A 13707-nucleotide genomic window follows, 5' to 3' on the forward strand; every position below is an offset into this window, starting at 1 on the left:
ATAGTCTAGGCTATTTTCACATCCTCCAAAGGGGACTCATAAGTTTTTATATGTTTTTGAAAACGTTCTCCTTCGAAGAAGACTCATAAGATTATTAAACAAAAGTCCTCCCAAAGAAGGCTCATACATTTTAACACTTTGAAAACGTTCTCTTCAAAAAGAGACTCATATTTTTAGCCATAATGAACAGAATATCTTTCCTTACAGATAACTAAGACTCCTGTTCTCAACCAAAACATATATGTATATATATATCTATCTATCTAATATAGGATCATAAATCATGCATGTAGGCCTACAGCCTTTTCACACACAGCAGAAACACCACTGCTCATACACACACTCTCTCATACACACAAAAGTCGACATCATTCATCCATAATTCTAAAAAAAAGAAGAAGAATACTTTCCGCCGTATTTTTTTCCTTTCTTATTTCTTTTTCCTTATTATTTTGCTACCTAGATATAGAAGTCCAATGGGAGGTCTGCGTCGGACATTATTCGTCAGCAATGAATCGATTGGCAAACCTACCATTGAACTGTTAGTCTACACCTCAGTTCTCAGAACTGGCTCAAACTTTTCATCTAATAAAAGTTCAAGACTACGGCCCATCCTAAGATCGCCTTTTTTCAAAGGGCTTTTTATCAGATTAACGGCGTTATCCTTTATTCTTTATTCCTGTTATTTTCTCTTTATTCTTTATTTTTCCTGTTATTTTCTGTATTCCTTTTATTTTCTCTTATTTCCTTTTATCTTCTCTTTATTACTTCTTGTTTTTATTTACTCTTGTTTCCTTTTCCTTTATGTTGTTTAAGCCAAATTGCCCTGGCCAGGGTTATCAACTGTTTCTTTAATCCAATTTGCCTATTCCTTAAAGCCTTTTCACATTGTCTATGTGAATATTCCTTAATCCCTTACTTTTTTCTCCCTTTTCTCTAGCAAGCTTGTTGCTTGTCGCTGGCAAACAGCCACCCACATTGAAAATGAATGGTAGCCTGTCGCTTTGTCTCTGTCTCTTGTAGCTAATGTGACTGTAGGATTACTCAGGAACATTAATACATGGATGTGTTTGAACATCCACATTCCACATTCACTGTTTCAAGATATTTAATTTTTTCTTTGGTAGTTCCCATTCATTCACAGCAGACACATGCTTTTGGGCTGCTCAGTGTGGGTGAGGAGGTGGTATGGTATGGAAAAGTGATCATTTAGTGCAAACCTTCTATAACTGAAAATTATGTAATGAAAATGTAAAATGAGTATGTATGCAGGGACATTTTTTTTTATCAATAACTACAACATGAAACCCAAACAGGAAGCACATGCAAAATCCATCATTTCTGAATCCAAAAAAAACAAACTTTTCTGCAGTAGTAGTTCAGTGTGATTGTCGGTCTGCAGTCTGGATGATGCAAGTGAAAAAGAGCAACATTTCACAATTTCACAATCAGTTATAGCTCCCAGGGCTATGAGATAACTGACATTAAGAAGATACTTTCACAGTCAATGGACAACAGATTGTTTTCTGAGGCTGGTAAATCCAATGTTCTTTGGAAAACTCCAGCTGCAACCCTGTCTCACTTTTTTCAGGCCGTAAGAGTTAGGCTAACCAAAACTCTACAACCAAACATGGACATCAGGCAGAAGTGATCTAGCAAATACATCTGAAAAATCTTTGAAAGTGCAACAACGCTGCTTTACAGTGAAACATACAGGAGATATCTAACAATATACAACAGTTCAAGTACAATGACCCAAACAAAAGCTATCCGCTACACGCACTGCCTTATTCATTAACAAGCAGCTTTCAGAAACTACGGTGGCAACAGCTTAAAAAAAGAATAGAAAAAATACAGGGAACAGCTCTGCAATTCTTTTATCCTTTGCCTTCAGGTCAATATTTTTAAGTTGGATGGATGATGCATTTCATCTCTGCTGGCTGACTCACACCTGCCATCTTCTACGGGGGCATTTTCTCAGTTTTTAGTCGCAAAACTTTTTGTGCCAAAATTGTGCGACCGTGGAAATGCCAAAAATATTGTATGTCATATCATTCAATGTAAAAACTAAGACACATTTGCATTAAGATTTTATGTACAAAAACAGATTAGATATTAGTGTTTCACAATACTGTCGTTCATTGTTACTGAACTCAACAAAAATGATTCCTGAGAACGTGTAAACATACAAAAGTTCCACTGTTTTATTAAAAAGTCAGATGAGAACCTTTAAACATTTCCAGCTATAAACAATATTACAGTTGTTGGTAAAAGTAAACAATACTCAGAAATGTTAAACAACTATGTGCTATTTCTCCTTAACGAGGCACATCACGTTGTATCAACTCCCCTCAAGTAAGTAACATGGACGCAAAAAGGGTTCTGTAAATATCATGACTAAAAATGAATCCCTATGCTAAGTTTGTGATGGAGGGACGGAAAGTGGTAGGGAAAACTCTGGCGCAACAATATAACCCTTCCCCTGGGGGAACCATGCCTGCAGGGCTTCTGTCCAGCTGCCGGTTTTGCAGAAAGTCAATAAGATGTCAAACACTGTGGACAGAGAGAGAGAGAGAGAGAGAGAGAGAGAGAGAGAGAGACTCCATTAATAACAAATACAGAATAGCATCAGTTGTCTTGCAAATTAAATACAATGTCTCACCCTGATTAACAGCCAGGATCTTTGAGTGGAAATTCTTGGCATTGTTTTTTTTCACCATGTACTCGTCTATGGGCAGCCTCACCGTGTGGACGCTCAGTTCTCTGGCCCTCAAGAAGCTCAACTTCTGCAGGGGAGAGACGACAGTGATGTCACTGCATTAATAACAAACGCTACTGGATTTTATTTGACCTGAACAGAAAAGAAAGTTACTTATATACTGACTTAAAAAAAGAAAACCAACATTGAATCAGTCATATTAAATTAGCTGATCGAGTTGTTGCTATGGGATGTCTGTGTTGTGCAGTTATAACCCGTCTGAATGTATAATACCTTCTGGATGCTCTCATCCACAAGGCCACCGAGGACGTACACCTTGTCAGCATCCACCGTTTCTAAAGCTGAAATAAAAAAAAAAAAGATTTAAAAAATAGTATTAAAGAAAATCTAATGGGAAAAGACAGTAAATATGGACATGCAAATATATATAGCATTATGTAGCTTTGCTTTGAAAACAGTTTTTTTGGCTCAATGTACAACTTTCTTCTCATTTTCCATGTATTATTTAGCTTTCAATGAGGTTTTTAATTAACCCTCAAATTATCTCTGTGTTTTACTATGTGTACGTTTCAAAACGGGATTGAGTAAAGTGCTAGTAGAAGTATAAATAGTAGCAGCAGTAAAAGTTGTAGTAGTATGGTCCACATGAATGTGGTCAGAATGCACCCTCTGCTGGCCGCAAGAAATAGTTCAACTAAATTTGTACTTCCATTGAGACATCATTCAAACCTTCTTCAGCATCTGGTGTGAGGTAGACGACAGTTTCTGGAGAAAAAAGGTCCAGACAGCTTTCTTCTGTTATGTCCATCTGAAATAAACGTACAAAGGGAATAAAAAATGAAAATAATCTGGGTCTCTTGCTAAATATTCAAACTATTCCTAGCCCAGATTATGTACAATTTTATGTATTTAGTTTAGAGTTAAAATAAGACTTCAAACAATTGTCTCCAGATTAATTGCATAGCTTTTAATTTGGCAAAACAACTACAGTCGTGAAAAAATCAGGACACCCATGCTAAAGTTGAAAAAATGGAATTTTATAATAAAAACATCATCTTTTGCAAATTGATCTTAATGCCTTAATTAAAAAATGAGGAAAAATCCAACCTTTAAGGACACCAATTTTCTTTGTGAATGAATAATGTATCGTAAATAAATAAATGTTCTTCCTTAAAATACAGGGGGCATAAGTAAGTACACCTCTATGTTAAATTCCCATAGAGGCAGGCAGATTTTTATTTTTAAAGGCCAGTTATTTCATGGATCCAGGATACTATGCATCCTGATAAAGTTCCCTTGGCCTTTGGAATTAAAATAGCCCCACATCATCACATACCCTTCACCATACCTAGAGACTGGCGTGGGGTACTTTCCATAAAATCATCTCTCAATGCAAATCAAACCAGCTATTAGGCTAACTGAAATAAAACCACGCCAGTCTCTAGGTATGGTGAAGGGTATGTGATGATGTGGGGCTATTTTAATTCCAAAGGCCAAGGGAACTTTATCAGGATGCATAGTATCCTGGATCCATGAAATAACTGGCCTTTAAAAATTTTTTAAATTTGCCTGCCTCTATGGGAATTTAACATAGGGGTGTACTTACTTATGCAGCCTGTATTTTAAGGAAGAACATTTATTTATTTACAATACATTATTCATTCACAAACAAAATTGGTGTCCTTAAAGGTTAGATTTTTCCTCATTTTTTTAATTAAGGCATTAAGATCAATTTCCAAAAGATGGTTTTTTTATTCCTCTTTTTAGTCAACTTTAGCATGGGTGTCCTAATTTTTTTTTTGTCCAGCTTTATTTTCCCTTCCAGAAATATTTACCAGTGAATATCAGGATGTGAAAATGTTGTGCTGTGATTTGATGCCTGCTATAGATCAAATTTCCTTCGGGATAATACAATTGAAAGTTGAAGTTGAAGTTGAGTTGAACAACAATAATCACCATGTAGTTGAGGAAGCCTGCGTTCATTCGTAGGCACTCTCTGTAGAGACGGCTGTCCTCTCTCAGGTCTGTCAGGAGAAGGTGAAATGGTCGAATCGCCTTCTTGTTTGAACCGTACAGTCTTCTTAACTGGCCGGCCAGTCGACTGATCTCCTGAACCAGACAACACACACATAGTTAAGGTAGGTGAACTTATGCAGACAGACAGTTAAATCAGACAGTATCTCTTTGGAAAACCATTATTTGAAATTAAACCAGCTGGTTTGTACCCTCTAAATTCTCAAAAACAGGCTGTTTAAGAGTTAATGATGCTGTTTTGTGGCACCTACCTTGTCAGACATGCTGTCTGTCATACTCAGGTCTATGCAGAGTTTGAGTCCTGTGGACTGAGCTTCAGCTAAACGCTCTTTTGTGATCGCTTTCATGACTCGTTTGGTAAACTGAGGATTATCTGCGCGGGAACCTGTATGACAAAATCACAGGAAAGACTTAGACTTAGACTTCTCTTTATTGATGCTTTTGGGATGACTCCTGCAAGGAAATTAGATTTCCAGCAGCAGATTTCAGCAACTTACAAAACACTTGTATAGAAAATAAAGAGGTATAAAAAATACAGTATAGAAAATACCGTATAAGAATAACAATAACAATAAACTTTTAGCTAAATATAGGAAGTAAAGAAAAAGTAAACAAACAGTAAAAAACAATAAACTACAGATAAATAAAGATAAATATATAGGACTGTGTATGGCATTGTGTTATTATACAGTGAATAAAAGACATTTAGCATAAATGAGCAGTTAAGAGTGTCCAGGTATGTATGTGAGTAGATTATTAATTAATTGCACAGTGAATGAGTGAGTGGCTACCACTCCTTCCCTTCCTTCCTGTTCTGTTCTGTCCTCTTTACCCTATTTCCTTCTCCCCCGAGTGAGGAGTTATAGAGTATGATGGCATGAGGGACAAAGGAGTTCTTGAGTCTGTCTTCTGTTGGTCCTACACTTGGGAAGGTGTTCTGGTTATAGAAGCTCTGGAGTTCAAATGTAAATGACTTTCACCTTTAATCTCCATGCAAAGCAAAATGAGTGTTTGATTCTCTTCGCTTGATCTGTACCTGACTCCTGCTCACGGTTAAGCTTCCTCCGCTGCTTCTCTTCTTTCCTCTTGCTTTTCTTCGCTGCCAGCTGCCTCTCCCAGTGTCGCTGCTTCCTCAACACATTTCTCTGTTCATTTAACAGATAGATCACCATTAACAGTGCTGAAAGCGTCAAGACAACTACAGTATTTTAAGACCAACTACAAACATAACTGGGATACTACATGATCTATTTTAGATGGAAACCAGGCATCTGTGTAAACTTTGGTAGGCTTTTTTTTTATCTTGTTTGAAGGGTTTTAAAAATATTTATTAAGCCTATTGGGTCACAAAAGTATCTGAAATCATGCAGAATCATGCAATTTATCAACCAAAGTAATCTAAAACATTAATAATACCTAAACAAGAAATATAAGGATTTCAACCCTGAATAAAAAAAAAAAAAGATTAACCTGCTTTGATATGTAACATACCATTGTCATGTGAATACTGTTGGTGTTTTAGGACTGCACATTGGACTGCTTCAGAAATCAAATACGGTCTCAGACACTCAGATCACTTATTGCATTTAGATTTTTGATGCACCTACATGTTTTTATATTTTGCCTTGCTGTTTTCATGTTTTGCCAGTTTTTATACTGTGGTCCTGAGAGAAACAATGTTTCAATTAGCTTAACTTCCATGGTTTAAATTACTCTCTCACCGGAAAATCATGATGTTCATATGTTGATGTTTTTTGTTTTTACATTTTACAGAAGTGATAATTATGAAATAACAAAGGAAATAATCAATAAAATAATGATTAGTGAAGTCGCTACCCTGGAAAAACATGCAAGCTTGAAGAGGTTTTAAAGTAGTAACGTTAGTAGTAGTATTAGTAGTAGTAGTCGTAGTAGTGTTTATTTAAAATGAAGGCCAAGTACAAAATCTACTCACTGAAAACGGTGCAGCTTCTCTCCCTGCCCTGTCTTCCACCACATCAGTCTCCACGTCTATTTGAAGCAGATCCATCACCTCTGAAACTCCATTCAGCTGCATTTCACACACATCTGAGCCTATATGTGCCATTTCAGTCAACATTTATCTAGTTATTTGTGGCATTTAAAAGACAAAAAGTCATGTGTTGATATCGTAACACTAAACGTTTTCAAAATAATAGCGTTTTTTTCTGAAATACACTAAATTACACATTAAAGCAACATATTAGTGATCTAAAAGGCAGAAAGAGAGATAATGATAATAAAGTAGTCTATGCATATGAAAGGTGTCGCTTCCATTTGAGCGGCGCGTGTGAATGACGTCAGAGTAAACAAGTGGAGGGGGCGGGGACAAGACGATGAATTTTGAATGAATGATACTTTAAATGTGAATTTTGAGAAGACTAAACAATAGGGCTACATTCAGCCAGCCATACATCGCATATTTACTATTCTGTGTAATATTTAAAAATGTATTATAAAAAATATTTAAAATAGTAGTCAGTAGTTTACATTACCACTAACACGCCAGAAGAGGCCAGTATAATACCAGTATAACTCCAAATAAGTTTAATTGGTGAATACTATATTAATCAGATATTGAATCCTAGAGGTTAATTACTGCTCATTCCCTAATATAGCAAGGACAATGGGTTTATTGGAAAGAAATATTTTATTCTGTATGAATTCTTCTATGAAATAGACATGGGCTACACACATTATGTGTTTAACACTGTGAAATAGCCTACATCAATTTTTCTAAAGAGATAGTCTGTGTTCCATGAGAAAAGAAAATTTTCAATTTACATTTTAAATATATGATCGCTCACTAACAAGGTTAAACAAGTAAAAGTGTTTTTATTTATTCTTATTGGATTTATCTATTGTCTTTTTTTTCTTTCTTTTTTTCAGAAAGGACATATCTACAGCTCTCTGCGAACGGTGTCCTGAAGATTGATATTCCTAAGTCATTGCATCAAATATCACGAAGAAAAAGAGATTTCTCACCACTTGCATACTGATGAATTGGTACATTTTCACCATCATCAGAATCAGAAAAGAGTTTATATTGCCAAGTACGTAACACTTATGAGAAATTTGCCTTGGTGGTTGTTACATCACTTTCTTATCCTGATTTATTCCACTTCAAACTGCATCTTCAACTCTTTTTAGAAATAACACCAAATAATAAACCAGTTCAAACTTAGCACAGAATAAAATAAAATACAACTTAAACTTTATTTAATTAAACTTTGTGAACGTTCCCTTCCTGTTCCAATTAAGCATGTGCAAAGGGGAGCGATTTCTTTACCGGATGTGTTTGATGCAAACGCGGCTATCGGGACATTTTACCGTAATTAGTCCATGGATGGTGAGTAAGGTTATAATTTTATTGTATGGTAAAAAATATATATAGTTTAAAAACGTATGTAAAATGTTAAGCGTTTTGAATTTTCTTTCAAGCTGCGAATAAATGACGTTGGCTTTTTTTTTTTTTCTTTCTTTAGCGTTAGCTAGCTCAAAGTTATCCCGTTACTAGTCTGAAGGTTGTCTTCAGGGTTCCAAATTAGCACCATTTACCAGCCAAATGCTGGTAGATTTGCTTCACTCACTAGCCAAAAAACAATGGTAATCCTTTGAGTGGCTGGTAAAATTTGAACATTCACTAGCCATTTGGCTGGTGGACAAAAAAGTTAATTTTGAACCCTGGTTGTCTTATATATACATTTATATTCACACTCTTAAAACACGTGTGGTGGTCAAAACGGGTTAAGGATACTAACATTAACCGTCTGGCTCCAAAAATATGTCAAGGTCGTGGTGGACTGACAATGCTAACGTTAGCTAGCTAGTGCTAGAAACGCACGCTAAGTAAGCTAACGTTAGCCTTAACTTTCATAAATCCTCAAGTAATGGTACATGCGCTGCCATAGACTGTAAATATTATATGCGCGAACAAAAGTTATATCTAAGCATACAGAAAACTATACAACTTGTGCACAGTGTTTTCCCTATGTTGACTGGATTCTCAGTTAACACTTAAAGTTTCTTCAAATATTTAACAGTAATACTTTTCGAAATCCACATGAACATACTTGTAGGGGAACACTGTTGTGTGATGCTGAATGTCTAAACACAAGGGAGAAAAAAAGTCAACATTGAGGTAGCTAATGATTGTGAAATGCTGCTATAAACCAATCTTGTGCCATCTTGTTTGGTTATTAGTGCTGGTAGAATCTAGCCATTGTTATATTTTCATCCCTTATATTTTAATATATAACGGTTGTGTAATGTTGTGCTATGTAAAAATGTTTTGCTAAATAAAGTTTTAAAAAGTTTTGCAGCTACACTTAGCTACTTCATTAGTGGTTAGGACCCTGTGGTCCAGCCAACAGTACTACAACAGTAATTGCCTAATGCTTTAAATCTAAAAACTTACTTTACTAAACGTTACTTTTTACTGACTTTTAATGCAACATATTCTGTTTCTCTACTTAAACTACTGGAATAATCCATATTGTATTGGCTTTTTATGTCACTACTTTCAGCAAGTCATTCCAAAACACCTAATCGTTTTGTTATAACAACACTTCAAATGAGTAAGAACATGTTTTCTGTTACAAAAGAAAAGCTTTATAGCTTTAAATAATTTGTTTTAGTGAGATAAAGTCGTAAATATGTTCTCTGTGTTTTCTTAGACTTGAAGTGTAGTCATTAAAACGTTTTGAAACTATTTTTCTAGTGTTTCTGTCAAGTTTGCTGCTATTTGGTCATGCACAGGAACTATCGTGTAGTCTTGTTTGTAGTCGGAAGCCAAAAGAAGGTGCACACTGGGTTCTAGCTCTTCTTAACGTTAAAGTGAAATTATCATCGTCTTTTACTTTGTGACATTATTTCAATGTTAACTAATGTTCCATAATGTGACACCAGCATTCAGCCAGTGTACACGTCTTTAGAATTGTTGAAAATGTCGGCTCTAAAAACAATGGTTATGCTCTGTTGTTGTTAGCATTTGAAGCTAACACGCTGCCATGCAGCATCACAGCAACCAATGAGAGACTCGGAGGAGGGTTATGCTACCAGACAGCATTGTGGGTATTCGTAATAAATATATTTCATAGATTATTAAACATTTTATACGGGCGTTTATCCTGTGAACAGTTTCATTGTATAGGTTGTGCTTTGTATTGACGGTAGAACGGTGTTAAAATATATTTTCGGTGGCAGATATTGTCATTATGGTGCGTTTAAAAATGCATAATATGCATTTTAATGTTCAGTATCGTTCTAACAAGTGCAGATATATGTGCATATTGTGTTTTTTATTCGGTGTCATCCATTGCTTAGCTTTTAAAATGATCTTTTTGGTGATTTTCTTAGTAAAAACATCTGGTGAACAGTGTTTGGATGTAAGCACCATGACAGTAAAGCCCAGGTTCGTCATACTAGTGGTAGGGCAAGGCGTTGTGGAAGTTAAGACTATACTTTCAGGGATCATTTCTATAGTTTTTAACTTGAGAAATGTGTTTCTAAAATGTTTGGTCTCGCTAACCACGATGAAGAGTGAATGATACTCTTTCCTGAGCGCGAAGCGGGCGGAGAACTTTGATTTATTTCATGTGTTTTCTGCTTTTGATGACCGTTCGCTGTCTCCTCGGGGGCAATGAGGGGAAGAGTATGATCAGAGTGGTAGTGCAACGATGTTAAAAATAAAACTAATGGAAGACTTAACGGAAGTCTCACATGGAGCAATAGGCTAAGTAAGAAGTTGTATTGAAGGCGCTGATGACAAAATACGCTGAAGTACATGTACTCAATTATTGTAGCCTACATATATGATGTACTTTTTCAAACTAAAACTCCCTGACAGGATTATTTTGCATTATGGTAGTAGGCCTACTGTTACTTTTGATTATTTGAGTGCATTTACTAATAATAAAATACGTATGTACTTTTACTCAAAAATGTAACACGACTTGTGTGTTTTTAAAATGTGATATTGGTACTTTCAAATATTTTGGCACCCCGTTATTAAGAATCGTATGGCAATATTCAAAAGTGGGCAGTAACAGACCACTTTTACTCTTTTTAGCTTTTTGTTGGTAGCCCAGAGTAGGCGGGGCTTTACTCCACCTGCCAAGAAGACCGCTGGGACAAATTCCGCTCCGCTGCCCTGGGGAAACACTCAAAACTTTAATAAAAAAAAAAAAAAAAAAGAAAAAAGCACCTGTAGGTTATTGGTATTCTCCCTTTGAATAGCGTGGGTGTTAAACCGTTCACTTCTTTGTGTCAGTGACTGACATGAGAAACTGGAGGAGGATTCGTTCTGGTCTTGGATACGCAGTTCAGCCTGCATGGTGGCGTCTGAAACTTCATACGGGACAGAGGAAAGGAATGAGTTTTGATCTTGTTGGTGCAATAACAAACTGTTTTTTTTTATAGCTTTTCTTTTAAACCTCATGGAGTTTTAAATTGCATCTTCACAAACTGGACAATTTAAGTTAATATAGCGTTGTTGGCCCGACGAAAACATGCCACACACATGATGTTTAACATTTCTGTAGATGGAGGTTCATTCTCTAAAAATTTAGAGGACTTCGACTCTATTCGCAGTGTTCTCCTTTACAGGTCAGTAAAGCATTTACATGATGCGTGGATGACACAATTATCTCTTTCTTTTACATACCTCAAGTAGGGGGGGTTTCTTTATTCAGGCACAGAAGTTTGCTAAATACCGGAGGGGATTTAAAAACCTCGTGCAAGTCTGTAGGAAGGTGGAGAGATAGGGGGACAACACATTGAAAGCGCAAATCTGCATTTACTTTCAAATTCAGTAGACACAGGCAATTAATGGTCATTGCATCCACAATTCCACATTCGTCTGGGGTCCTTTCATTGTTGTGGCAGTCAGAAGTCAGCGTACGGTGGGTACACATACCTATCAGATTTCGTCATGAGTCATTTTGTACCCACCACTTTTTTTGAAAACCTCGAGCTCAATTTAGTTAAAAAAATAAAATAAATAAAGTTCATAACACATAATTCTTGAGCGACAGATGCCAACAAATCCACAAAAATCTCTTATCCTCGCAGGCACAGACACAGCCGTTGTGCTGCTGCGCGGCGACTCGCTTCTCTGTTCACAGCCCTGCTACAACCATAGGCTACAACCGTAACACTGGGATACGGTCTAGGTTGGGGAAGGGGTGGGTGGCACCTGTTTGCCTAATGGAACTTGTTACTTTGTCAAAACTTTCTTCTTCATAAAACGTGTCGGACATTATCACATTTTTGTATACATTTTTATTAATTTACATTAGTAGGCTAAGCTACAGGACAGCGTCTTTCAAACTATGAAATGCGTCATTGTACCCAGCACATTTCAAACCAAACTGACGCCCGTGCCCCTCATAACACATCTTATTTTATATCACCTCATGTATTTGTTTCTATTGAGTTAAATTTCATTAAATTAAATGTCCCCGTACATTTAATATGAGCAGGTGTGTGGTGTTGTCTATGTGGTTTCTGCATTATTTAACGGGATGAGTGTCTCGTGCTGCCAAGTAAACTGGCACACGACAAAGAACGCTCAAGAAAGCGTCTGCGTTGTCAGGGGCAACTGCACCGTCCACCAATCAGATTGTGCGCATTCGCCGCTCGCGTCATGTGACAACACCTCGTCAACGCTTCCAACATGGCGAGCGAAAATCACTGTTGGTTTTTCTAAAAGTTGAGCTTTTAAAGACGCATTTCGTGATTGAGTGGGAAATAAAACGTCTTATAGACAAATGGCCTCCGCAAACGCCCGCAAGTGTACCGAAAAAACTCTTTGTCGCGGTCAAACGAAAGAAGATGATGCCGAGCACGACCACGATAGTGACTGTGAATCCACATCATCGAGTTTCAACAGCTCCGACTACTCCAAGTAAGAAAATAATTTGACTTCGTGAATACAAACAAACAAGCGAACCGTTTGCACATGAGACCCCGTGAAGCTGCTTAAGATGTATGAGATGAGTCTGGTTGAACAAACTATAGTGTACACAGAAAAGTTAGTGAGGAGGAGATACTGCAGCATAACACTTAAACAGTCGTTTTGATGGTTTACAATGCAGATATAAAACGTAGGCTGTGGTTATGTGGCTGTTTTGAAGCATTTATTTACACATATAATCTAAAAATAGTTGTTTTGTGAGTAAAAGTACTTGTAAATGTTAGGCAGTGGCCAGCTTTGCCGAAGAGGGAGTGTCATCCTATCCACACAGTTTCCATCCCTCCTCCCTTGTGCTTTTCATAGCTTTTGGGGAGTGTTTTCAATTTGGGAGGTAAGCCTTCATAAGTAATTGTACGCTTCTTGTCATCCTCTGTAAATTTATGGATATCACATTAAAGCTGCCTACCACAGGTTTCTTCAAAGAAGGTTTAAAAAGGAGAGAAACCAAAAGGAAAAAAAATAACTAGTTTTTTATTCTCACACTTTTGGTCAAACATGTGATTACGCTTTTTACATATAGTAGTTTTTAGTTTAGCTTTTTTAATTGTGTCATTACCATACACATGGGCAATAACGGATAAAAGTAAATTAAAAAGAAAAAACTATATATTTTTCTATCAAGTTGGCCACAACAGTAGCCTAAATACTGACACTGCATGGGTAATATTGAATCTCTTTCAAGACAGAAGTAATTAGAAATGTGGATATAATGGCAAGTGAGTAGGAGCATTTATTGTACATTTCACTCAAGAAAAAACAGCCAAATACATTTTTGAAGTAGTGACTCTTAACTTCAGTATGGCTTTTTGGAACAGAAAAAGACAACACATAAACGTTATCACAGTATGAGGATAACCAAAATCTCAAATGAAATCTAGTCCTGTATCATCATATCGATTATATTAGTACCTCTCGAGTCCCTATTAATCCAACCCTCTTTTACCAGTTTCCTACCACTCTG

The 13707-nt window shown here is 36.5% G+C and overlaps 2 protein-coding genes and 1 non-coding gene across 8 annotated transcripts in view; 2 read left to right on the forward strand and 1 right to left on the reverse strand.

The window, feature by feature from the left end:
* Window positions 1–1880: 1880 nt before the first annotated feature.
* Window positions 1881–7075, reverse strand: trmt10b (tRNA methyltransferase 10B). Its single transcript, XM_031304514.2, has 8 exons — window positions 6708–7075; window positions 5790–5898; window positions 5005–5138; window positions 4676–4828; window positions 3449–3527; window positions 2993–3060; window positions 2663–2786; window positions 1881–2553 (listed from the first exon to the last, which is right to left on the reverse strand). The coding sequence occupies exons 1-8, from the start codon at window positions 6849–6851 to the stop codon at window positions 2417–2419; spliced, it is 948 nt and encodes a 315-aa protein (XP_031160374.1). The 5' UTR covers window positions 6852–7075; the 3' UTR covers window positions 1881–2416.
* A 3149-nt stretch (window positions 7076–10224) lies between these two features.
* LOC116053466 lies at window positions 10225–10440 on the forward strand. Its single transcript, XR_004105841.1, has one exon. It is a non-coding gene; the product is annotated as a small nucleolar RNA U3 (small nucleolar RNA).
* A 448-nt stretch (window positions 10441–10888) lies between these two features.
* Window positions 10889–13707, forward strand: part of intu (inturned planar cell polarity protein) — a 29457-nt gene continuing 26638 nt past the window's right edge. For 5 of the 6 annotated variants that reach the window (XR_004895462.1, XM_031304451.2, XM_035993529.1 and 2 more), the window contains exon 1: window positions 12402–12677. Coding sequence is in view for 5 of the 6 variants with exons in the window: in XM_031304451.2 (XP_031160311.1) it covers window positions 12541–12677 (137 nt within the window). In the remaining variant the exon portion in view is untranslated. Of the gene's footprint in view, window positions 11149–11179; window positions 11378–12401; window positions 12678–13707 lie in introns of those variants that run through there. The other variant, XM_035993530.1, reaches the window with a different exon arrangement.

This window comes from Sander lucioperca, chromosome 17 (genome assembly GCF_008315115.2).
Source record: "Sander lucioperca isolate FBNREF2018 chromosome 17, SLUC_FBN_1.2, whole genome shotgun sequence".
Lineage (NCBI taxonomy): Eukaryota > Metazoa > Chordata > Actinopteri > Perciformes > Percidae > Sander > Sander lucioperca.

Excerpts from the sequence above, each read along its gene's own strand:
- trmt10b (XM_031304514.2), bottom strand. The coding sequence starts at position 6,851 with ATGTTGACTGAAATGGCACATATAGGCTCAGATGTGTGTGAAATGCAG. Across the intron at positions 5,899-6,707 it reads GAGAAGCTGCACCGTTTTCA|AGAAATGTGTTGAGGAAGCA; the intron begins GTGAGTAGATTT and ends TTAAATGAACAG. Across the intron at positions 2,787-2,992 it reads TGGATGAGAGCATCCAGAAG|AAGTTGAGCTTCTTGAGGGC; the intron begins GTATTATACATT and ends TCTCCCCTGCAG.